This window comes from Anser anser (assembly GCF_964211835.1).
Source record: "Anser anser genome assembly, chromosome: 6".
NCBI lineage: Eukaryota > Metazoa > Chordata > Aves > Anseriformes > Anatidae > Anser > Anser anser.
In genome coordinates this window covers 33,764,151-33,790,249 of record NC_139726.1, presented here as the reverse complement: position 1 = coordinate 33,790,249, position 26,099 = coordinate 33,764,151, and the positions used below count along the sequence as shown (strand labels likewise).

The following is a 26,099-nucleotide window of genomic DNA, read 5'->3' as shown; positions in this document are numbered from 1 at the left end:
TTGCGAAATCTATTTCTGTTCAGGGCAAGACTGTAGGAGCAGAGAATTTTTTAAAAATTCTCAGGGTAGGAGGTGTGGGCAAGTATGTGTGGTCCTCAAAACCTTGATCTGGCAGCCACGTACTTTGATCTGCAGCCTCTTTGGGTAAGCAGGCTGTTGTACTGTACAAGACAGGAAAGAGAAACCTCTTTTGAGACTGTGCCCAAGATTTATTTTTGTAGCTTTTTTGAGAGGAGGGCTATATAGCAGCTGTATCCAAGGCTCTTACAGTTTGGTACTGACAGTGAAAATGCTGACAAAAAGTACCAATCTAAAGCTCGATTTTCACAAGCCTGGGACTACTGTTTCTAACTTGCCGAGCAATGATAAGCGCCATGGAGCAATTAGATACCCCACCCTTTTTTTTTTTTCTGGCACTGCAGCCTTTAGTTGAGTTTACTTTTGTCTGTTGGTTTCATTCCACTTTGTAAGATACTGCCCTTGTGCTACACAAATATTTGCTCTGTAAAGCTAAATACAGTACATACCATAAGAAGGAATGCACATGCTGTGCACAGATATAGATGGGCAGGGGGTGAGTGGTCTGCAGATGGTATAAATAATCCACTCTGTCCTGCTTTAATGTACTGAGTAATTCATCCCCATAGGTTAAAAAAAAAACAAGAAACCGCATCTGGAATGCGTGGACCTTCCAGTACCTAGCAACTGCTCCACTGATGCTGTCTTACGTCCTTAGATATATATGGATTTAAAGTAAATATTTATATATGGTATTTTCATGTTCCTATATATAAAAATATAAATATATATGTACATTGTAAACAAAAGATGCATATTGCAGGGCAGAAACTTGATGAAAGAATCTATTTTTGGCATGCTGAGATTGTATTTACAAAGGTTCCATTTTATGTACGTAATGCTGATGGCTGCAAGTATTAGATATATACGTGTTACATTTATACCTAGGAGGCGATCCCTGTGGGGGATCAGCTGAAGTCACAGCTGAGTTATGGGCTATGCTGCAGCATCATGGAATTACACTGAAATGTGAATTTATCCATTAGCTGCTTACAGACAAACTGCAAAACAGCTGTGAATCAAACCATGAAATCATAAGCAACACCCAAAGTTACCCTGTGTTTTGGGATTCACATAAAGCCTTTTTCAGCTTACATTAGAAGAGCTAGATACTGCGGTTTGTAATCGTGGCATTATTGTGCAGAGGAAAATGTCTTAGATCACCCTGAGAGTTTGCAAAATGTGCTAATTACCAGTTTGGCCCCTGGGGCTTGTAATTTGAACGTATGCGTCATAAACCAGCCTTACTGCGGAGATAGAACAATATCCTATCCATCTCCAGAGAAAGGACTCGCATCCCTCATCAACAACTCCGAAATAGCTGTTTAAAGTACTGCCGTACAAACGATAGTCTCACTGCTGTGGTGCAGCATGCAGGTTTTGCTGTTGTGTGGAAAACTAACTGTATACCTGGCAGCAGGTTTCAGCCTGTTCAAACCCATGGAGCCCTCGGGCTGCATGGCCCGGTATTTGCCTAACGCTCACATTTGATGGGAGCTGCGCATACCAGTCTGAGGAGGGAACTCGTGCACATCAAACATCTGCAGATGATAGCAAAAGCCATCCTTCTCCCAGGCTCAGGGGTCTTGAGCATGTGCTGAGTCCTCTGCATTGGAGGCAAATTCTGTGTCTGTCTGTATCTGTCTATCTACCCATCCATCCATCCATCTATCCATAGGTGGTGCACTAATGCAACTTTAAAGTGTACGTGGCTTTGTAAGAGAGCTGACTGGGTGGCAGCATCTCAGCTCTCCTGCTCAGTGGGTGTCCTGAGTGACAGACTGCTTGCTTTGCTGACCAAAATGTGCTGTACTGCCTCTTATCTCCTCAGCATGCTGGAGCCAGCGCCAGCTACCTATGGCAGACTGCTCTGGATTATCTCCTTGCTTGGAGGTCGCTCAAAGAATTGCTAAATTCCAGATGCTAAGTTTTATTATTAACAGTGACGCACAAATGAGAAAAAAACACAGCTTCGCTTTCAAATCCCAAGGTAGGCTGGGTTGCAGGCGGGCAGGGAGGAGGAGAGCTTAGATGCAAGCTGAGTAAACAGCTGGGACGCTACACATGCAGAATTCATGGTGCATTTTATAGAGTGACCTTTTCTGCTGAAAAGGAGAAGGGAGAATCTACCTTAATGAAAAGTGGATAACCTCACCATGGTACTCCGCTCTAACGCTGAGAAAATAACTGTGATTTACTTCATTTAATTCAGTGTATGTGATAAATGTTGCCATTAAGGTCTCCCACTGTCACCGGTGAATTCACAGTAGTAAGCCATAGCAAGGACTGAAATGCCTCTTTTTAATGTCTACCCCGTTAGAAAACAGTGCAGCCTATAAATGATGTAATCTGTAATTCAGTTTTATTATTCAGGTGGCCTGGCGGATGGCTTTGATTTCGTTAGGTGGTTGTGGAGAGATGGAGCAGGCGGGCAGGCGGCCGGTCTGTTTCCTCGTGTCGTACTGTCACATCGGTTGCACTCAGCGCTGTGCCACGAGGTGCACGCACCTGTACTGAGCTGGTTTTGTGCTTTCTTGTCTGTAACAGAACTGGTGTATCTCTGTGAAGACAAACGATGCTGCTTAATTAGTGTTAGAGGCCTTAAGTGCATGTTGCGTTCAACCAGCGTCCGGGCTGTACGAGTCGTGTCAGTGTTTCAGCCAGTCCCGTTGCCTCAGCCTTTTGCGCAGACGTTGTTATTTCGCCGACTAAATACAGAGGAGCCTGGCGGCAAGGGGCCGGAGCTGTGTGTGTCCGGGGGCGCTGCGGGGGGCTGTGAGGGAGAGGGGCTGAGGGCAGGGCGGCCGAAGGAAGGCTGGCTGAGGGGAGCTCGGGTAAAGGGAGGCCGGTTCCAGGGAGGTGTCTGAGGGGCGGCCGGCTGCGGGGAGGCCGCCGGGCGCCCAGAACCGAAGCGCGCGGAGCCGCCAAGATGGCGCCGGTCGCGGCGGGGCGCTCGCGGCCGTGCCGGGGCGGCCGTCCCGTGTGCCCGCGCGGCGCCGGCGCATGCGCGGGGCGGCGGCGATGGCGTCGGGGTGCCGGGTCGGGCCGTCCGTCCTCAACGGCGACCTGGCGGCGCTGGGCGCCGAGTGCGGGCGGCTGCTGGAGTGCGGCGCCGACTACCTGCACCTCGACGTGATGGACGGGTAACGGCCGGGGGGGGCGGGGCGGCGGGGCCGCGCGGCGCGGAGTAACCTGTGTGTTCGGCCCCAAGGCACTTCGTGCCCAACATCACCTTCGGGCACCCCGTGGTGGAGAGCCTGCGCCGCCGGCTGGGCCAGGAGCCCTTCTTCGGTAAGCGGCCGGGGGGCGCCGCGGGGCCGGGCCCGGCTCTCCGCAGCCCTGACGGCGCCGCCGCCCGTCCCCGTCCCCGTCCCCGTCCCCGTCCCGTCCCGTCCCGTCCCGTCCCGTCCCGCAGATATGCACATGATGGTGGCCAGGCCGGAGCAGTGGGTGAAGCCGATGGCCGTCGCCGGCGCCAACCAGTACACCTTCCACCTGGAGGCCGCGGACAACCCCGGGGCGCTCATCAAGGACATCCGGGAGAACGGCATGAAGGTGAGGGGCCGGGACGGGGCAGGGGGCAGGGGGCGGCTGTGCCCTCGCGCTCCCCGGCGCGAACAAGCGGCACTCCGCGTAACGCAGCCTGCCCTTACCGCGCACACCGTCCTTCTGTAACTCTGCCCGCCCCAGGGCTGTCCTGCCGTGTCTGTGTGCAGCTGGGTCTGTCTGTCCTCTGCCGCAGGTGGGCTTGGCTATCAAACCCGGCACGACGGTCGAACAGTTGGCACCCTGGGCCAACCAGATAGACATGGCGCTGGTGATGACAGTGGAACCGGGATTTGGAGGGCAGAAATTTATGGAGGACATGATGCCAAAGGTGAACCAAACATCTCCTATCTATTGAGCGTAAAGTTAACCGTATAGAGAGTAGTGGGGAACTGAATAAACCTTGCCTGGGTGTGTGAGAGGCTGCGTGCAGCTGAGCGTGGCTCTCAGTGCCAACCTTTTAACGCTGTCTCTCAGGTTCAGTGGCTGAGGACGCAGTTTCCATCACTGGATATTGAAGTGGATGGAGGAGTTGGGCCTGACACCATCCACAAGTGTGCAGAGGTAAGAGGCTGAAATAGCACAGCACTCTTGGTCAGTGTGTTAAGAGACTCAGTCATCCCTTGGAAAATAAAGCGTAGGAGGATGAGCCTTTTGAGCAGTCATTTTCAGAAGGAAGAGTAAAGCTGACATAGTATCAAAATCATTTGTGCCTTTTTTTTAATAGTGGCTAGTGAAGCCCTTCCTAAGTTGTTTGTTGTACACTCAGCTAAGCAGGAGCAGCAATGAAGCAGTTAGCTGTGTGGGGAGGTGCTGTCTTTTCCAAAGTTGATTTGCAGGTGTAGTTAGAGGCATGTTACTTGTGTCTTGCAGGTAGTGCCCGTTTGTTCCTCAGCCTACAAATTGCTATCTCCTTGTGTGTTTTACAGTGAGAAAAGTCGTAAGAAATGGGTCTGTTCTGTGTTACTGAGTGGGTGTTTAATGTCTTCCAGGCAGGTGCGAATATGATTGTATCTGGCAGTGCTATTATGAGGAGCGCAGATCCAAGATCTGTGATCAATCTTCTAAGGAATGTGTGTTCAGAAGCTGCTCAAAAGCGGTGTCTGGATCGATGAGACCTACTCGAACAGTGTTCAAGAAGGCTCTGTGCGTGCAGGAGAACCTTTGTTTCTCATGCGTAAGGGAGGGCTGGATGAACATTAATTATGGAAATTTGTTGCTGCTGAACAGAGGAATCATTCCTTCACTGCAATGAAGCAAGCAGCAGTGAAAAACATTCTGGCTGTCTTTCAGGGTTGGAAATGCAATGGTTTGAACCTATTTCTTGATTTTGTGGAGGCTAATTTTACGCAACAACCTTTAATGCTGAGTGGATCGAACTAAAATTCAGTCAGTTTTTGCTTGCTAGAAGAGTGTAGCATCACCACCTGCAATCTCTCTTGTGGAAGACTCTAATGAACCTGCCTTCTGCTGTCTGTATTTTGTCACTTGATCTGTGCATTCCTACAAAACTTTTCCAATGTCTGCATTAAACACACTTCTCCTGGTGTGGTAAGTCTCCTTTAAATTGACTGTCAAAAATGAGTAGTTGAAATAGTAAGTTTGGGGAAGATGCAGTTTATTAGGGCTGGGTAAACCTGTGGATGACAGAAATATTTTTGTTTTGCTTTTACTGCTTAGAAATGCTTGACCTACCTAAGTTGTTTAAACACCACACGAGTCTGTTAAACATCTTTACCAGGTTACAAACTGGGAAATATTTTCTTGTTCACCTTTCAAATAGCCAGCAAAGACAGCTCTGAAATTCCTGGAAGTGACAGGACTCCATGGGGGAATGTTCAAATGCAGTATCTTGACCCTAATCTCCTTAATTTGTGCGTATGGCCAAGTGAATGGTTAGGATAGTGACATAGAGGCATGTTATGTACTGAAGTGATTTTGCTGTATGTAGCTTGAGATACATACAGTAGGTGGAGGTGGTTCTTCAACTGTTAAATAGCTCAATTCTCACAGTTAGAAAGCCAAATAGTTCTCCTACCTTCTGTTTATTTGCTCTAACGTCTTAGCCTGTCCTGTTTGGACATGTGGAATAGGGGCGTTAAAACCCACTAGAGGAAGATGTGAGCAGGTCATTTTTAGATAGACCTGCCTCCCACGGCTCTAATTAGTAGTGCTCACTCCTTTAATATTTTATTGTATTCTGTGTGGCATTTTTTCCTGTAAGTTACAGAAGGGCTGGAAGTAGTCTGCTGGTTTAAGGGACCAGGCCCGAAGGCTCAGCAATTGCATCCAGGTCAGTTCAAGAAGACCGTAGTCAAATTTGTTCTCACAGCAAAGCTGGGCATGTGTCACCTACCCGCTGTGGCAGCAGCACTCGGTCCCACAGCAGCGGAACAGTGCAGGAGGGTGAAACGCTTGGTGCTGGGCAGGGAGACACGGGGTGCTGATAGTGCGGGTTGCTGCCCCCACTCAGGAGGAGGGGGTGTTCAGACAATCCAGGCAGGTCTCTGAAATGGCTAAGCTGCTTCCTTTTCCTGTGTGGTTTGTTGTGGTTTAGGTGAACAAATGTCTTCGCTTCCTGTTTCCATTTGCAACCCCAGATGAGAGCTAGCAAGAGAAAAATCGAGTCTTCTGGAGCTACTGCTCTGAAAGCATCTCAGAAGAAGCCAAAAAAAAGCTTGGCTAGGAAAAAGGTAATGGTCCATGTGCCCATTAGACACATTAAAGCTGGAAAGCAGCTGTGTAGAGTATAAAACATTGTGCACATAGAAAAAAAAAAATCAACGCTTTGGTAGTTAAAATGCAGGGCTAAGCAGTAAAAACCAGCTATCAGAAGTTTAGTTCAGGATTTGGAAGTATGACTTTTCGTGCTGTTGTAAGCAGTATTTGCCTCCTACAGTTGATCTCAAGCTGGTTTGAAGGGCATTCAAACCATTTCCATTACTTTTTCTCATTAATTTGGAAAAAAAAAAAAAAAAAGGCTCGAAGTCATGCCACTTGATTGAGAGCTTTACATTGTGTTCTGAGCACAGAACCATGCAGTATGTTTTCTTTCAGAGGTTTTAGTTACTTTGTCCCTGTTTAAATGTGGTAGTTCTACTTCCATTGAGCCTTACCTTAGCACTGTTGTGGGAGAAGAGAATTAGACACACAGGAAAATGGCTCAGTTGCTTCTTTCTGTGTAAGTCCCACCCAGGTGGATCTGTGCAGCTGGTTGCTATGGCAGTGTCCCTTTACACACCTAAGGTTAAAACTATTTGTGACCACAGAGCTGAAGAATCCATGAAAATAACAGCAACAATAGGTGTTCCTTTACTGCTTAGGACTTGTCCAGTTTTGTGCCTTGATACATAAACTGGAGTAATCCGTTAGTCTGTATTTAGGCTTGTCCTTCTAGGCGCAGTAACGCAGCGCCACAGAGGAAGCACCCCAGCTGCAGGACTTGAAAACAGAAGAGGTGTTTGCATAGCTACAGGGCCACCAAACCCCAGAGCCGTTACATGTTGCAACGCTCTGATAATGTTTCAGCAACGAAGCAGCGGGGAGGCAATGGTGACGCTGAGTCACGTGGGCTACACCAGTCCAGGGTGCGCTGACAGAACACGGGCACTGTCCCCACTGGAAAGCAGGAGAAAAGGCACTTGGGTACGTCCTGAGTGAGGCTGGGTGTGCGCTGCGCAGGGCGAACAGCGCCCATCCCTGAGCAGGAGGAAAAATGCAGGACACATGCATGGCTTAACTGTAACGGGGCTCAGAAGGGTGTATTTGTACTTACAGTCCGTCAGGGTCCCGAATGCAGAGATGAAGCATTTAAACCTTTGTAGCAGCAGGGAGCAGAACGAAAGTGGCCTTAGAAAGTTTTCTATTGAGAATGGTAAATGAAGTGCAAGGGAAATGGCTTTCTTTGTGAGGCTGCAACACCCCAGTTTGGGGGGGGGGGGGGGGGGGGGGGGGGCCTTACCGCATATGTTTGAGTTGGTATTTAACAGTCAGCCTTTGTAGTACCTTCACTGGAAGCAGTGCTGACAGCTGTTCTTACAGCTTAACAGCCCAAAGACAAACAGCTTTTTTTTTTTCCCCCCGTTGTTTAACTTTTCAAAAAGAAAACAAGCAGGGGGTTCTTGCCCATTTCATGGCCTCAAGCATGATCCTGGCTCTGAGCTCTCAGCCCACTCCCACCACCGGTGCCATCCTCAGGACACCAGGATTCACGCAAAACCTGACCCAAGGTGGGAGTCCAGCTCTGCAGGGGAAAAGGGCTGCAGGCAGTGAAATAGAGCACTAGTGCCAACTGCAGATGCATAGAGCACAGGGAGAGAAGAGGGAAGGAAGGGGGTGGTGGTCTTGTGACCAAGTTCTCTAACCGTGTTGCAGCAGTGAAATGAGGCTAATGAAAAATCAGTGGAGAGAGAGCAGGGCGCGGTGCGTGGTCTACTTCCTGCAAGAAGGCAGCAAGTATGGGTGCTGCAGGTGAGGCAGCACACGTGCACACCCTGCCTGCTCCAAGCTGCCCCTGCCAGAGGGGGGCAAAAAAGCAGCAACTGCAGCCACCGGCCTTTGCCCACCGTGTTCGCGTGTGCTTCTCACCTGATGGCACAAGCTGCACACGGGCAAGGCTTTGGGAGCAGCCCCAGGGCAGAGGCGTGGGGAGGAAGCAGTGCCCTGGCGCAGTTCTCCAGCCTCACGGTCACTCAGGCAGCTCTGTGCAGAGGCACTTGCAGGCTGCTGTTGCAGGTCCAGCCAGCTGAGAGGCAGATGTTAAGAGAAGCTGACAGGGCTGGGGTGGGGTATGGCCCAATAGACATTGTTATAGTTTCAACAAGCTTTTTTTTTTTTCTCCCCGTAGTATTCTGGCTTTCTTTGCCTAGGCTTTTTATTGCTGCATGGCTGTTTCCCACAATGGCTGAGCGAAAGCATCTAAAGAGAGGGCAAAGAAAGTGTGCTTACCCTTGTTCTCATCAGCAACTGCCTGTGCAGCCCCTGCAGCTGGCAAGGTAACGAACAGCTGCTTTAGAGCAGCACACTGGGGACCGACCCAAAAACTACACAATGGTTCAACAGGAGCCCACAGCTGGGAACTCAACAGCCGTGCAGGAGCAGCTTTACAGTTCCTGAGACTGACCAAATTTGGTTCATGTCTCCTTGCTCACATTTTAACGTTCTCTTCAGCCCCCCCCCCCCCCCCCCCCCCCCCCCCCCCCCCCCGCCTTTTGCGTCCTTCCCATACAACACTGGAATGCGTTTCCGCTTCCTGACAGCGTCTTCAGGCCACGTCAGGCAGCTAGCTGGCTGCCCTACTGCGCCTGTCCCACCCTATATCACAGAAACATCTCGCGCTGCCCCAGGGATCAGCCAGCAGGAAGCCCTGACCTTACAACAAGCCGGGTGAGAGCTGGTCGGGTCAGCCTTCTTCATGAAGGGCGACACATCTGGAGGTACCTGAGGCATTTGAATTCAGAAAGCTTCTCCCAGCAGTAGCTGCACATGCAGGATGACAGGTGGAACAGCTCACCTCTGACTTTAGGTGCTGGAGGGAACCATAAGTCTCCCAGCACCAGTGCAACATTGAGTACGACAGCAAAGCTTAGTGCCACTGCCAGGCCGGTGTGTCTGCAAAGCTACACTTGGGCCGAGCAGGTCTCTGTGCCAAGAGAAAGCATTAAAGCTAGTTCTCCACTTCTAAAAGGCCATCCAATTCAGACTATATACAACACACATATATGTATCTATATATATAGAAATAGCTTTTAATTAAAAAACAACCTTGCATCAAAGATTATTGTATCAGACATTGAGGCAAGATTCAAGTTTAAGACAAACCAGTGTTAAAAAAGTGTTTAAAAAAATAATCAGAATGTGCAATAAACTACAATGTAGCAATAGGTTGTAGTGTTGAAACTTTACTGAACTGTTTTCAGATGTCCAGTGTGTACTTCCTGTTATTTTGACAAAAGAAAAAGAATTGACACTAAAACTGAGTCATCTGTCCAGTGCCATTCAGTTCCAGATATTGTACATGGAGGAAATTTTGCACAAAAACAGAGACTCCTATAAAATTGCCTTCAACTGTCCTACACAGAAAAACTTCCCGTTGGTGAATTATACCTACATTCAGTGTTTAATCTTTGTTAATACCTCTTGAGATTGCAGATACATTCCAAACTATGCTATTAAATGCAAGTTTCAGCAACTTGCTTTTGTTTCCTCACCGTGAACTTGCTGGGCAATTAAAAATCTATCTGGAATCACAATGGAGAGCTTTGGGGCTTTTTTCTTTATTGGTCTTCTAGACATCAATCATCTTTTCCTTTTCAGCTAGTCACCAAATGTTGGCATACTTATGAGACTCTTGCAAGGCACTGTACAGAAATTTGAACTAGACTTCATCTTTAACATATTAAAGCAAAATATTATGAGCCTCATTTGCTACTGAAGGACTAAGGAAGTAAGATGACCCAAAACGCAACATCCAGAGAGCTGCATCAGAGATTTGACGCGCCTCCTCTTCCCTTCCCTTTCTCTACACCCACACAACAAACAGGAACCCTACTCTGAGTAGCAGATACACGGACTATTGAAATGCAGTGGTCTATGTCTATCTTACTGCTCGAGGACATCTATATGAAACATGCTCTGGCACTACTGAGAGCTCAGTACAGATTTTAAGCTAGATGCAAGGCTTCAACAAGGCCTGCTTTCAGACTGCTGGTTCTCACCTGCCCTTCTCTCACGCGTGGGTTGCACGCATGCATTTAAAGAGAGGTGGATTTTCTGCCACACATTCATGCCACACAGGAAAATAATCTGTGGTTATCGCTTCTCACCACTGTTTTTTCAAGTAGTTTTTCTGTGTTCAGTTGAAGTTGTTGGTTTAAGGTAGACAGCATATCCTGCTGCACCAGAATCCACTAGAACCAGAAACACATTTGAAAACAAACAAAACAAAAAAGGATGATTATTAACGAATGTGGCAATATGACAACAGAAAGCAGTGAATGGTGCCAGCAATTTATGTGCGCCCACTCCCGACACTGGGAATATTAGACTTCCAGCTTGAAATAATTACTTTCTCTTGGGGTTCAGGAAGAAGAAAGTGTTGTCTTTGGGATTTATCCTGCCTGTTACAAAGCAAGAAAGAAAATATATTATATGCAGCTAACGTACAGGTTTTGAATTGTGCTGTCATATGCTGTGTGAACAAGAGAGATTTTACCTTACACTTTTCTCCACCTTAATTGGCTTTCTTAATGAACCACATTATTCCCTGTCACCTTTGTTTTCTCGTATTGTTGATTCCCAGGCAAACATTTTCGCAGTCTTCTGACTCTTCTGTAGATTGTTTTCTTGGTGGATAGCCATTGTCTGGCAAACCAATGGGCGTACATGAAGTACAGAGCGAGTCGCTGGGGAAAGCTGCACTTGACATTTCAGTCTGATTCGTTACTTGATCTTGGCACAGTAAAGCTTCTACCTCTTCATCTTTTAGTGGAAAAACTCGAAGTTCCCACAGCCCCGACTGAAAGGAATCAGAAGGGTAGGAGTGAGGGTGGAAAAAGAGAAAAGAGGGGAAAAAAGAGGTTTCAGTTGAGTCTGATTAGCTGTGTGCAGAATGCTCTGCTATCAAGTAACAAATGAGTGTCGTTCTTCACAATGTTTGCAGGGCTCTTCAGATAAAGAATGTGACACTGCTAGGCACCAGCTGTCAGTGTACGGTGGCTGCATGTGGGTTTGAACCCGTAACAGAGCTGCAACTGTGCAGGCACAGCACAGGAAGGGGGAGGGCTCCTTTCCACACTGCCAGGCAAGCAGGTTACCTGGCCCCAAAACGATCGTATCAGGCCCGTGGAACCCCAGCCAGCATCCCCGAGGAAAGATTCCGCGTCCCTGAACCCAGGCCTGCCACACTTGCCTCTAAAACATGCACCGTGTTCACTGAGCAGTGAGCCTGTTGACAAATGTTAGGTTTCATTCATAAAAAACACGCGTCTACTTCTAAACAGGAGGGCTACATTCAGTCCACATAAACTAGGGCAACATTCTGAGCAGGGAAGGATGCGGCTACGTTTGAGTTCCCTGTTTCGTTAAGGGCCGATGGTCACTGAGACCCTCAGCAGACCTGGAGGCCATCAGGAGCACCCACCTTGGCTTCCTGGCTCTCCCTGCAGAGCTGTGCAATCCCTGAACAAACAGAGCCGTGGGCTTCCAAAGTCAGGTCGGGAACAGGTTCAGCAGCGCAATGCAGCGAGGCACAGGAGCTGCTGTGGTGGTCTTTGTGCACCGCCTCTTGGCTGTGTCGTCCGTCTGCATTTTTGCTGTAAGATCTAGTGCAGAATAAAAGAGACGAGAGTCTTAAGACCTACTCCCTGCCCTTTCACATCACCAGGAGTCGTTTAGGTTTCCTTTTCAAAGTGTTCAGTGTCTCTGCAAGTGCTACCTGTGCTCTGCTTACTTAAACTAAAGGAACAAAAACACACGTGGTTCTTAACAACCCTGCTGCTGCAAGCCAAAGCAAAGAGTGCTGTGCGGAGGAGCTAACCAGCTGCAACGGGCACACCCTGGCTGCAAAACAGCGGGTGGCTGGGCCCACTCAGGAGCGCAGCGTCACGCACAGGTGCCCAAACTGCACTGCCACCCGGCTGTGCCAACAGAACTCGAGAAGGAACAGCAGGTCCTCACTCCCCTTTCCCACCTCTCCTCTGGGCTCCTCTAGCCCATAGGGTAAGGTACCCACAATCTCCAAAGCAGGCAAAATACTTTGTGTAGTAAGATTAGAAATTTTGACCTCACCTTTATTGTAAATTTGAACTAAAATATCTAAAATACTGGCACACATTTCAAATGTCACGTAGAAGTTTGACCTTCCTAAAATGGAAGTTTTACTTCTGATTTCAAATTACACTAAGATTTCACCAAAGAGCTCACAGATTTTCAAAATTAAAGGTATGTATAAAGTCTATATTTTTCATGAGATTTAGTCTTTTTTCAGTATAGCTTCTAAAGTCACTTTATGTTCAAAAGTGCTCAGAATTAATTCCTGAATATATTTTACCTCTGATTTTATTCTGCAGTATAAAAGCTACCTTTGCATATTTATTCATAGCGTCATGATTCAATTTCAGCCAGGAGCAGACACAGGCATATATATGGTAAATAGCAGGAACAGTTACCCTAACATTTATAGGATGCTTTTTGTTGTGGCAGATTCTGAAGCAATTTATGGGAATCATTTTCCCAGACCAAAATTGTAGATACAGCCGCAGTATGATGTTTGGCCTTATATACACTATTTTTTCCAAGACTTACAGGGATTATACTTGATTCAGATGAGTTTTGCACCAGACAGCAAATTTGTGAGAATTAAATTTTTCATATCACTTTAAGCGTACGGAACATTCAGTAACACATCTCTGAATGCAGCAGGCGTTCAGCTGAGCCAGGTCAGTGAAGAAAGGCTCGCGTTACGTGGGGTGGCTAAAGTCATGATAACAGGGAGTGGCACAAACCAACAGAGCTGTGTGTTGTGTATGGCACTACAATCTTCGTGGTGCCAGATCACTAATGTGCCAACTTTCTGTAAGTTCTACATGCTTCAGAACTGCCTGGCCTTCCCTTTTCAACTGCAAAAACAATTTATGCCTGGTAGTGTCTCTAACGAGCTGATAAATAAGCAGATCTCTGTGGCAGCATTTCTGAAACTGCTGCACCCCGGTCCCATGGGAACGCTCTTATCAAAGTCAATACACCTGCCTGCTATTCCTCCTGGGCCAGCGGCTCTGCTCCCACAGCGACCACCTTGCTCGCTCTCTTTCTTCATACTTTGCATGACGTAAGGAAAAGACTTCATCTGAGAGATCTTCTATCTGTAATGAAAAATGAGGGATAGCTGCTGTAATTATGAACATCACTACAAACAAAGACAGGTGCTAATATATGTAGTTCTGTGAATGTTTGTTCACCAAACACAAGCAAACAAGACAACGTGTGCTAGCAGTACAAGGGTACGTCAAAATAACGCAGTCAGCTGGCACTCTCACTAAGAGCCACAGTTTATGGGACGCTGTCACCTTCTGTTCATTTCTTTGTGTGTCTGTGGTTGTATCTGAAGGGATACAGAAGTTACACCCCTATGCAACTAGCACATTTCTCCCTACAGTGAAATGTGTTTTCCCTACAGAAAATTAAAAAGACAAGTATTCATTTGTAAAATCAAGGCAGCATTAAAAGCACAAAGTGAAGACAAGCAAAAATCCGAGGAGTTTTTAGAGACTGATTTAGGAGGAGGCTGGGAGGCAGCAGGATTTGCCAGGTGCTCTTTAAGCACAGAGAAGCAGGTCTGACATCACCGGGGCTTGCGATAGCTCCACATGGAGAGGCATGCAGCAAACCTGAGGTGCCGCATTCCTGCTATGAAACCAAGCAGAAAATGGTTTCTGCTGTGAAGAGAGCATTTCTTAGCTGCATGAGCCCAGCACAACCTAACACAGACCTAATGTAAATGTACTTTAACCGCTCGCAGAGTCAAACGAGCCAGCTTTTTATGCAAAGCTCCTCAGATGCAGCTCTTACATCTGACTTTCACTTAGGAAGAGCCATCTTCATTTTTCCTGTGTCTAAGTCTGCTGTGTGTACGCAGCTGGGCGAGGAGCACAGCGCTGCCCTTCCCTCTCACTCCCCAGACTGCGGGGTGTACCACTCCAGCACAGCTCAGCATTACTTCAAAGTGCTCCAAACCATTCAGCCTCAAAGTTCATCTAAAAAGCTGTGGTTGGCAAGAGCACAGGAGTGCTGCAGCCATGGATTTTTATGCCAGCCACTCCCACCTTCAAAGCAGAGAAATTCTAGGAAAGAAAATTCCTGGTTGTAGGAACTGTGAAGCTGCACCGCCAGATCAGTCCTGGACAAGAACTGTACCAAGAACTGGGAGGTTATAGAAAATTAAATTGATTTTCCATGAAATAAAGTTCTCATGGCTGCTACACAAGCAACATGGTTCATCTTCTGATTTAGTTTGATAAAATAGAGAACTAAATGCAGAGTCCTAGCTGCACTACCAGAGAGACGGTTATGTTGTCAGCAGGATTCACTCTGCAGCAGACAGCTATCTGCCCCGGGGTTTCTGCAGGAGCTGTTCTCTGTACGAGGACTTGCAGCACCAAAGCAGTGCATGACCATTACGGGTACAAATGCAAAATACAACGCACTGATGCTGCTGCAAACATACCTGACAGCGGCATTCCTCAGTCAGCCAGAGCACACACCTCCAACCTAGGCTGCTGGCCACGAGCTACAGCCCCACAACCAAATTTAGCTGGGTCACTGAAAAGGATCTCAAAGACTTCTGTGTGATCTGAACCAGCCACGGGACCCGTTTGCCAGAACTGGTGCTGCCTGGTTTCTCCTCAGCCCAGCACTCAAGAGGAACCCTCAGACAAACAGGCCTGCTTTGTTTGCTCAGCTCAAGATTTCTTTTTAAAGACTCCTCCTTGCTTTTATTTATGTTGAACACAAACCACTTTGTTAGCTGCTTGCTTCCCTTCACGTAACTCAACCAAATGGGTCTCTTCCTCTCTGGAATTCACCAGCTCTTGTCGCCTGGATGGCATGGGTCTGGGGCTGCATCTCAGTTCACATTCTGCCTTTCCAAGGTCAATGATGTACAGTGTGAAAGCGAGAATTTTATGGACTACAAAAGTGCTATTCCCTCAGGGAAAATGCAGGATTTTTCTGTGTGCTCAATTTCCTTTGAAGTGCAAACAAAAGATAATTTTCAAAGAAAAACTTAGACTTTGAAATTACTTTTCTTAGCAAATTGCCAAAACTTTTCATGCTGGGAAGAAACTTTATTTTTAACAAGCTTCCTTTCAAAACCCAACCCTACATTTCTCTACAAGTTTTGAAAAATATTACAAGTAAGCCTTACTGTACCTTCTCCACAGCTGATAGCAGAGATTTAACTACTTGAGTTTTACCCTATTCCACTGAAGACCAACCATTAATACAGTTTCTTACTTTAAAATTATTCTTTGTTCTACAGATAAAATCACATTACCTCAGAATAAAAGACCTCTGCTTGGTTCAGTACAGCCTCTGCCCTTCCTCATCTTTCTAAGATTTTATATATCCTCAAACAACTTTACGTTAATTTATAGTTACTATAACTAGAGAAAACTGAATTTTTTTTTCCACCAAGGGTAGTTTGAAAAAGGCCAAAGAGCTGTCATTGCTTGCCAGAAGGATCTAGCAATGACGTGGAGAGAAAAGACTATTTAGGAAGGTGTGTTTGTGAGGCATGTCTAATGGTTTCATTCAAAGAAAGACCTGAAGCAAACTAAGATTTGAATCCCTCCTATCTCATCTAGTTAAGCTACGAGACACTATGCATTAATGTTGGATAGTCAGGAATAATACCAGGAAAAAACAGGCAGGAATATTTCTGAAAGGTTCTCAAAACAACAAAGTTAGTGCTTCAGTCGTCAGCTCCATGGGAAACGCTGAGTCATACGCCATAAAAACACTTATGCAAAACTAATTACACAAAGAATTATTCTGAAGTATTTGCAATTGCTAAAACAACTACAAAATAAACTTTAACACTACTTTATATCCATGCCTTGCCAGAAACTTTAACCTGGACAAAACAAATTGCAAACAAAACAGGAAAGCCCATGCCACACCCTCCCCTGCACTAAAGCAGCAGCAGACTGCAAATTCACACATGCAAACCAGGAAATGCACACGCTGTAATGTCCCAAAACTAAGTACTTTTAGAGTGAGCAGCGGAGCAGACATAGATAGTAGATTAATTTTTAGATTGTCCACCTTCTATGTGTTTGTCCTTGTAAGGCAAAATTTCCAGAAACAAAACTGTGACACCCCATAAAATGCTATTTGGACTCTAATAAAGTACCGTGAATGGGCCTGATTTTCAGAAAGTGCTGAGTTCCTGTCCTTGCAAGTGCAGCTCCTGTAGAACCTGACAAATTTGGGACACCACATTTGTTTGTAACTTGTGGAAACTCTGGTGTGAGCCCATTGCATGAAGTGAGAGAAATCCTTAAGTGCTGGACAATGCAAGGACAACTCCAGGAGTTTTAAATTTGGCCACACATAAGGCAGGCAGGCAGAAAGTATTACGCAGTACCACCACAGACTGCTATGCAGTGGAAAGCAAAGAAAAAGCTTTTGTATAAAAGCAGACAGTACATTTTGCCTTCTCTCTTCTCCTTCCCAAATGATCTGCTAGATGAAGCTTGCCTTGATTTCAGCACATGGAACAATTTCGAGTGGCAGAATGTGGGCAAAGAAAAGAAAAGGTAACGCTCCTGTTTTCTGATGTTTTTTTCTCAAGCTTACACAGTAACAAATTAACTCAGCCTAAAACCTGAAGCAAGGCAGTGAAAGAACTAAGATCAAACAGCCACCTTTTCTCAGTCCTCAGAAGAACATCCAAACCAATTAATATGATTCCAACAGAAAGGGAGAAAATTGGCAAAGGATGATTTAGATGAGTAAGATCTTTAGCATTTTTCTCATCTGACATCTCTCCTCTCTTGTTATACCCAGCAGCTGACAGACAATATTGGAGCAGTGGACCACAGCAGGAGGCTAGGCTGCTTTATTGTACTCAAGTATTTCCTGGCCAAATGATGAATCATACACAAACTAGTAATGCCAGATACAAATGGACTGGGAGGGCTATTAAACAAGCAGTAAGTGCACAAACTTCACAGACTCCTTGAAGTCCATTCAGCAAAAATGAGCTAAAAGTATGCAAGATAAGTAGTCTGTATAGGATCTGGGGGCTAGAAGAGAAATCCACCGAGTGCTCCAAGCAAGTCCCTTGAAGCCCTGAAGAAAGGCAAATCACTGTCGAAATTCTTTTTCTACACCCCCCCCCCCCCCCCCCCCGCCCCAGTACCAGGACGAGGAGAGCATAATGAATAGCAGGCTCAAGGGACACTGCGCCCTTGCTGCCTTATTAGTAATTCTCCACGTAGTTTAATTAAATATCCTTGCAGGAGAGTTCTCCTGTGTATTATAGTTTGACCTTCTCACTCCTAAAGAAGATCAGGCAGGTTTCCTGCTAGGAGAGACAGTACCAAGCTAACAGGCAGTGATGGACGTGACAAAATCTGACCACCACCAAGAATTTCACAAGTGCACAAAAAAGGCAGGGTCAGAGGAAGTTGTTCCCTTGCTTCAGAGCCAGGAGTACCATGTTAAATGACTGCAACTATGCCAGGTAGGCAGGTGAGGCTGTGATGCCCTCTGCAAGCATCGATTTCCAGGTAGGAAGAAGCTACAGGCCTTGTAAATCTCTCCTGGGGAAGCTTGGCCTTTGTGGAGAGTGTATTTTCTACCCCAAGGGAGTGGCACAGTAATTTCACTTGTCTAGGGTGCTTAGCATACCCTGCTGTACTGCTACATAAATGCAGTCTTTGTCTCCTACTAAGGTCTCTAATCCTGGATGTAGGGGTTCTCTGTAAAACGAGCTCTAGAATGGATATTGTGGATGAAGGTAAAACGCAAGTCCTACAGCTACAACAGCTGGTAGGGGCCTACAGCAGGGACTGAAGGGAGGCTACGGATGTCCAAAGGACAGCAAAACTGGCAGGTTCCTCTTCTGACTCTGGAAAAGGAGCCACAATAAGACAGGAAGAGTAGAAAGCCAGCCCAGAGACCAGACACACTGCTATGTTCACACTGGGGTTAGGAAACACCGCAAACCCACCATTGGGGGATAAACAAATCTCCCAGCCCCAAAGTCCATGGGCATTCTCTGAAAGAAAAAGGGGGATTCTTACATCTGGAGGAAGCAAAAGTAGCACACAGTGTGCACACCTAACAAAAAAGGTGAGTGGGAAATGCTGATGGTTACGTTGTCCCTGACAGGGCAGAAAACAGAAAAGCTTGCTTCCAACAGGAGGGTTGCAGGAACACTGAGAAGAAAACTGAGGAAACCTGCAAGCAAAATGCCAAATTACCTCCTCAATAACAAGAGGCCACGGGAACTGGCCATGAAAGAAAAGGATGAAAGAGGAGGACAGGCATTATAGCAGAGGTAGCCCCAAAGAGAGCGTCACACTAGGGGAACCCAGCATCAGAGTGGCCAGGAGCATGGGGGAGCTGAGGCCTCAAAGGGATCCTCCAGGAGCTCTGACTGTGCTGACAGCAAGGGGCAGAACAAGCGAACAGCAAGTCTTAATGTAGTGGATGACAGAAATGTGAATTATCTCCAGGGTCAAGTACGTTGGGGTAGGACACATTGCCACAGCCTGATACCTAATAGTTTATTTTTGAAATCTGAAACTTACCAGGATTTGCATGAAGTCAATGACTTTGAAAAACAGATACTGATTATCCCAATTATGTATCTAATTTAACTAAACTGTTAGTTTAATTAAAATACAGCTTACCTCTTCATCATCTGTATGAGATCTTTCCAAAGGTTGAAATTCAACAACTCTCCAACTAGAAATGAAACAAGACAAGTCAAATTAGTTTACCTACATGCTGCTTCATTGTTTCAGCTGTAAAGACTCTTCTGTTTCTACAGATAAAATAATTTCAAATTTCAGGTGCCAATAGCAGATGCTCACAATGTAATTCTCTTTTCTTAACCCAACATTTAACCTTTCCTGTCCCCAACAAACTCTTTAAGTTACTCAGAGTGTTTTATCTTTAGAGACAATATAAAAACAAATGCAAATTAGAGATTGAAATATGCAACAGCTACAGTATTTCAGGCAACTTGCAGTACTTAAAAGACACTGAATTACAGCACAGGAGATCAATTACTCTGTTCTAGCAACCTAAAGATGTTCTTTTATTGATGTATTTGTTTATTACATCTCTAGAATTGTGGATTACAAATAATGCGTTTACATTATATGGAAAGAGTTCAGTTTAATCCATAGTATCAAAATAGAAATTTAAAAAAATATATGTGCTAAAACAATTCTGTTTCATTTGCCGTTAGCTACTTTTTTAGTGAACCGTATCACAAAAGACGGCAATCTCCAAATAACTAAGAGCATGTCAGCCCAACAGCACTTTTAAGCCCCTGAGTATCACTACAATTAAGATGATATAAAACCACTTCTATTTTTAGCCAGTCTGTGCATCTGCCACCACTCTGCGCCTATCACGTTATTTCCCTTGTGCTATCAGCTGTCCAGTCTTCCCACCACTGATCTTTCATCCACTCCTATACACAAACTGATGTGCACAGTAAAAAACAAAACCAAAACCAAACAAAACCCCACAAGCACGTGAAAAGATCGTATTAGTATTACAACATCTAACTAGATGTTAACAATATCTTTAATAGCATTCTCGTGTTCATTTTGCAACTAAGGAGGTCATGAACAAACCTCGGTGTAAGGATTTCTTTGTACTGTAGTTTCTCCAGCTTTGACGGTGCCACCAGCGACATTGGAATAACAATGTTGTCTATGTCATAGGAGCTCTCACTTCTCAACCTCCTCCTTGAGTTATGCTGTGTAACAGAATCAATAAAAGAGGAGATTTATCAGCTTATATGACAGGAAATCCATGTTAGTTGAGATATTCTGTAACGGATTTTCTAGAGGCCAAATTATAATTTGTTTTAAAAAGGAATTTAAACAAATCTTAAGACTATCTCACCTCTTAAGATTTACTCCTTGCTTGCATAGCTCTTACTGATATCAAAGGATGCTTCTCTAACTTCACGTACAGTTAATTTTGAATACTTAAGAGAACTTTAATGCTGTGTTCTTCCTAACATTCAGCCTATAAGGAAGACCTTCTGTAACCTATCTACTGACACATAACCTGAGTGGTTTTTCAGCGTGACACAATTAATTCCAAGAGAATGAATCTACATTTAGCAGTGAAGAACAACTTACGTGGAAATATTTTCCTAAAAGACACACAAAAGACAGAAACTGAACAATCATACTAGATTCCTGGTGTTCTCTGCTCAATAGTTCATGGAACTTACCAGTGTCAAAAACTGAATTTTCTAGATTACAGGAGAAAGTTTAGTTTTAAATCATATACTCCATATTCCAAGATCTCAGTTTTTAGCTGACAGTTAATGGAAGCAGTCTGTTCTAAAATGCTCTTTTAGGCATTCTTTAAAGCTGGCCTCAAGAATGTAAGTGAGCATTATCAAAACTGCTTGGAGAATGCAGATCTTAATTCAGTTCTCCAGTCATCATCGCCAGATTAAAACGACGACTTACTGAACACCAGCATACCACCAGGCTTAACAGAACTGTGGGCCCGCAATTTGAGTATTATTATGAATTTCTCAATTAATTCCAATAGAATTAAAACCAAGTGTGTTTCTGCAAGGACTTCGCTGAATCAGAGCTCTGCTGCTCCTCAGCAAATTTATATACCAGAGACTTTGCCAGTAGTGCTGCACAAGAGGTTTTAAATAGCAAAGCTGAGACTTAACAAGTGCTGTGACTATATTTGCACAGTGATGCCATTTGACATAGCTGCACCAAGAGCAAGAGCTCTTGTGTAAAACTGGGAGCATATATCACAGTATATTTAATGAAATTTAAGGGGAAAAAAAGTAAAATGAAAGGCCCAATGCCACTAAATGAAGCATCCATTTCAGTTCTGTTATCTGTAGAACTCTTAACAACCAATTATCTGTTTTAGGGGCACCACATACTAAATCTGGAATAAATTTCTTAATGTAATTCACTTAATTCACTCTACGATGTTCTTTACTGTAACTTAACATTAGCTTATATATAAAGAGCCCATATTTGTGGATTATTAATTTGCGGATTAATAGTTTGCATAACTGTTAACATTTCAGTTAAGACAGGGACACGCTTTTAGTTTACCTGTGATGAAGTGCTGTGAGTGGGCCTAGACATCGCATTGACATTGCTCACGGCAGCAAAACTGCTCGGGGATTCTGGTTCTGCATGTTGAAAGGAGAACGTCTCAAACCTAGTGTTACGTTCGCCTGTCACAAAAACAGTAATAAACAATATTGCGCACTGACTGTTGTCTGTTAGACTAAGGATATTTTTCCATACAGTAAGAGTACAGTCATTTCTAGAAGCCCACAGCTAACCACTTAAGATTTAACAAATACTAAAAAAAGCTGTCTAAATAAACACTTGTTACTCATCCTGTCATTGCTGTTCCACACAACTCATCCCTCTCTTTCTACAAAGGATTTCTTCTGCTGGAACCAGCTTCATATGGGCAAATCCTGCTTCTTTTTACAGAAACTGCCCTAGACTACACACACAGCAAATACAATTGGGCCTAGAGGAATGCTCCGAGTGTCCCCGCACAGTGCTTCATCCCACTGACATACTGATCCCTAACTGACAGATTCCTCCTGGATAAATGATAAAATAAAAGTGGCAGTAAGGGTAACAAACGAAGTTAGTTTCTCGATCTCCATGTGCGGTTTCTTTTAGCAGTGGTCCACTGCCCCAGACAAATCGTAATTCTTGTTTACTCTTACTCAGTCCCAGTGTAAGCAAAGCTGAGGGGGATTCAGAAGTTAACCACCAGTATTCTGCTTTTCTTCTACCTAAATTTCCAGCAGACAACGAGAACTCAAACTTAAAATAGTGACTAATAAAAAGGGCCGGTGGATTCCAACATGAAAAGAAGAGATAAGACATATCCTAAATCCTGAATTGCACAGGCTGGGTCAAGTACGTGAACTCTCATCTCCCCGGCGGCTCTGCAGCTCCCTGGCACACAGCTTTTATTTTTGGCCTTGTTCATCAGGCTGACCTTCCCCATGGATAATTTCTCCTAGACAGAGCCCAAATTAGGAATAAATATGTAGTACTACACCCCCAGCACTAATAAGCTAGAACCGCTGCTGCTACTCACAACTATACCACACTGCAGTTTTCTGGCATTGGGAAATGATCCTTATGATAAAAGATGTTGTTTTTGTTTCTTTCCTTCTGTTACCTCAAATAGCCAAATACTATTGGCAGAAGCCTAACTGTAAGTTCAAAAGGTTTATACCACAAAGTTTTCTCTCTTACTAGTGCTCCCAAGTAATTCCAGTTGTTCACTTAGGGAAACAGTGTGGTTCCAGGAGCACTGGGCCAGCACCTGCCTTTTGGGGGCCGGTGACTGGTTAGGGCAGCAGGTGGCATGGACAAAAAAGATTGCTGCTGGCGAGAGGGAACAGGGGAAAGCACCCCCCAGGAGGAGACAGGCACAAAGCACAAGGGAAGAGTGCATGGCAAAGGGAAGGGAAGGACAAAAAACAAAACAAAAAAAGAAAAAACACATGAGCAAAACAAAGAAAAACAAAAAAACCCCACCCCAAACCCACAAACTCATCTAAATCAGAGAGTTTTTAGTCTGTCCAAACACATCTTTCAGGCCCCCCTGCAACTTCCTAACCAATACGTTGCTTTTCGTTGTTGTTGCTGTTGTGCTTTTAAACAGGTCATAAGCTTTGGTTAAATCATCTGCAGCAATTCCCATTCTCCCACCTCTATTGCAAGGTTACACCAGCAATTTTACCTGGATATGCACTGGAAGTGTATTTTTCCATAACGTTAACTGATGATTTATATGTTTTTGTTCTTTCTTAGGGGAAATTTTAGAATAATGTAATTAGTCATTTTCCTCAAATACCTTGGGGGGAACTTTGCTAAGCGTTTTCTAAAGGTTCACATAAATCAATCTCTAACAGAATCTGTTAAGTTTTACATCCTAATAGCCTGCAGAAGTAAGATGCTATTTATCTCTACAAGGGCATGCTGAATTTTTGTCCCTAAATTACCACATTATTCTATGTAGCTCTACAGAACTTGCAGGGCAGTTTCTATTAATTTACCTACTGCTGAAGTACAGATTCAAGGGCTTAAAATATAAAGATAAGAAGAGTGAAAACACTAATTATAAGCACTGGTAGCCCACAAATCCTCTTAACTGTCTGGAAGGAAGCCAGAACCACAAATGACAGTACACAAATGAAACATAGCTGACCAAAGCTGCTAGGAATAGTAAACGTTTGGTTGGGTGCATGATTTGACAGATAAATTTGCAGTTCATCTGTTTCACTACACTAATATAAAACATTCATAGTGAAAATAACGACACAGCAAAACACAGTGGGACTTGCTGAGCAGCTTCCTTAGAGTATTCCAAAAATAAAATACAGAAGCTTGTCTCCTTTTGTAATACACACCGATGAAGAAAGAGATGCTTTAAAATAGCACATTATTTTCACGGAATCCTAAATCCATTTCTTTGCTCCTGTAAAGTTTCATAATAGTATCCTTTTTGGAGATACCTTAAAATTCATGCTCAAAAGCCCAGTGATAAACTCATTTCTACAGTACATATGTTTTAAAAAATAGTACTGTCTTAACACAATTTGTCTCTTACCTACTGCTGTCTCACTTAGATGTCTTTTCTTTCTTCCCTCCGACAGCTGGTCAGACGTTCCTGACATTGATTGAGATTTGGAATTAGATAAAAAGTCACTGCTCCATTGTTTGAGAGAAACATTATGTTGATTGTAGTCTACAACAGAAACATGTATCACGTTGTAAACTTATTTTCCATTGCTGCGATTTACAGGCAGTCTCGGTGAACTACTTAATATAGAAAAAAAAAAGACTTCTGATAGGAATCCAGGTAGTAGGGAATACTGCAGTCAGGCACCTGCATTTGCAGAGACCTCATGGTCCAAACTCCCTGCACTTGTACTGGTGCCATCCTGCAGCTCTGAATGGATTGCTTCAGTGTAACAGCAGAGTACCTGACACTGTGTTTGGTGAAGAGATTCCTCTTCCACCTACATCCCTAGCCTGTTACCTTCTCTGATAACCTGCTTTGTGGTAAGTTTACACATGGAACATTTTCAGGGCGAACTAATGAAAAACAGTCGTGGAAATATTAAAATGTCTTGCCTTACATACCATTATCTGGAGATATTTTAAACTCCACTCCCAGAGATGCGGCATCAACAGGTTCTCCTTTGATGTCATCCTTCCTTAATAATGTTTCAAAGTATATGTGAAGAGGAATATCTGACGGAGAAAAAAAAAAACACAAAGTGAATGGAGTCTGTATTGGGAAGATGGCAACCTATGACATAATGAATTGTGCATCATCACTGAAGGTCTGGGAGTGGATTTACACAATGCTACGTAATATAATCTATGAGCAATACTGCTTTGAGTCCTTCACCTCATACAGAACATCAATGCCATGAGGACTAACTGCTACATGGGTGCAGTATCTTGACAAGGTCAAGCTGGACACAATATAGGGAAGCACCTGAGACTGGCAAAAGGAAAATCTGATGACAACGATCAAAAAAAGCCCAACCAGACACTTCAGAGGTGTGAGTTTTGCATACATAAGTAAAAAACTTGAGGCAAGGTAATTCTCAGCAAGACAGTTATTGCACGTGTGGCATCCTGCACCGCAGGCGAAGATCCGTAGCCTTTTCTATCTGTTCTCCACGACAAGTACTACACAAGATAATGTCCTGTAATTTCAGGGAGGTAAGAACTGAAGGTACCTTTCTTTCTGCTACTGGAAAGTGAGAGCTATGCCAGGGTAAAAACAAATCCATTTTTAGCTGTGAAGCTATGCAGCCACATGTGCTGACCAAGGCAGTATGCTGAAGTGGTTCCAAGCTCTCTACCACTATGAGCTCTAAGGGCTGACAAGACAACTAAGATCAAAGTAGGACTCAAACCTAAGTGATGCTCCTCAACAAATCTCAGTGTAGGCACTTTGTAGATTAACAGCATTTTTTTAGTCTTCAAAGCCAAAGTAAGAAAGTGCAGGATTGTCTTACTCTGGAATAAACTATGTCTGTACCTGCAGCGACCCCATGACTGAAAACAAGCTCTGGAGGGTATGGTGGGAGCAGGACCGGGGTCTTCCCCTCTTGACTAACTCCTGCGCAAAACCCAGCACGGTGGAGAGCACACAGTGCACTTCCCCTGTAATCTGAAAAGCCTTCAGTTCATCCTTCTGGGTACAAGTAATTAACGCTTTTGAAAATTACTACTGCTGGGAGCCTAGAGGTAATTTCAAGGTACATTCCTTCTTTCTCTCCCTGGCAAAGGCTACAGCAGGGAAATGCAATTCATTTCCCGAGGGAGCTCTAACCAAGAATTAGTCTGCAAAACATCTCAAGTGGTAAGGAATTCAGCCACTGTTGTTAGGACAGGAAGGCTTAAGAAAAATTGGTCTCTGTTTGAAAAGCCTTTCCGGAAACAAAATTAAATGAAAGAAATTAAGTAGAAAGAAATATGTCATCGTAAGCAGCACGCTTGACAACCATTACATTCAGAATGAGAAGAGGGCTGAACACAGGGCCACAGGGTGGGCGCTGAAGTATTTTTATTTACATACAATCTTAGCCTTGAGGACTTGCCAGGACATAAGCTTTCAACATATTTTGCTAACTAAAAATGACAAATTATTTCAATTTGATACTGATCTAAGCAGGT

The 26,099-nt window shown here is 44.6% G+C and overlaps 2 protein-coding genes across 16 annotated transcripts in view; one reads left to right on the top strand and one right to left on the bottom strand.

Annotated features, from left to right (window-relative positions):
• The first annotated feature begins 43 nt into the window (after positions 1-43).
• Positions 44-5,172, top strand: RPE (ribulose-5-phosphate-3-epimerase). Of its 4 annotated transcripts, none has more exons than XM_083842183.1 (6): positions 44-2,824; positions 3,290-3,369; positions 3,494-3,633; positions 3,821-3,955; positions 4,102-4,188; positions 4,498-5,172. In XM_083842183.1, the coding sequence occupies exons 1-6, from the start codon at positions 2,688-2,690 to the stop codon at positions 4,630-4,632; spliced, it is 714 nt and encodes a 237-aa protein (XP_083698309.1). In that variant the 5' UTR covers positions 44-2,687; the 3' UTR covers positions 4,633-5,172. The 4 variants fall into 4 exon arrangements, with proteins under 4 accessions (XP_083698309.1, XP_083698310.1, XP_083698308.1 ...); XM_083842184.1 differs by lacking the exon at positions 44-2,824 and adding an exon at positions 3,062-3,221 and having other exon boundaries at positions 4,617-5,172; XM_083842182.1 differs by lacking the exon at positions 44-2,824 and adding an exon at positions 3,062-3,221.
• A 4,179-nt stretch (positions 5,173-9,351) lies between these two features.
• Positions 9,352-26,099, bottom strand: part of KANSL1L (KAT8 regulatory NSL complex subunit 1 like) — a 63,186-nt gene continuing 46,438 nt past the window's right edge. For 3 of the 12 annotated variants that reach the window (XR_014586134.1, XR_014586135.1, XR_014586136.1), the window contains 9 exons: positions 24,549-24,659; positions 24,013-24,072; positions 21,474-21,598; positions 19,998-20,122; positions 19,041-19,095; positions 13,372-13,484; positions 11,765-11,945; positions 10,838-11,140; positions 9,352-10,742 (listed from right to left, as the gene is read on the bottom strand). Coding sequence is in view for 8 of the 12 variants with exons in the window: in XM_083842171.1 (XP_083698297.1) it covers positions 10,892-11,140; positions 11,765-11,945; positions 13,372-13,484; positions 19,041-19,095; positions 19,998-20,122; positions 21,474-21,598; positions 24,013-24,150; positions 24,549-24,659 (1,097 nt within the window). In the remaining 4 variants the exon portion in view is untranslated. Of the gene's footprint in view, positions 11,141-11,764; positions 11,946-13,371; positions 13,485-19,040; positions 19,096-19,997; positions 20,123-21,473; positions 21,599-24,012; positions 24,151-24,548; positions 24,660-26,099 lie in introns of all 12 variants that reach the window. The other 9 variants (XM_083842171.1, XM_083842172.1, XM_083842174.1 and 6 more) reach the window with 5 other exon arrangements.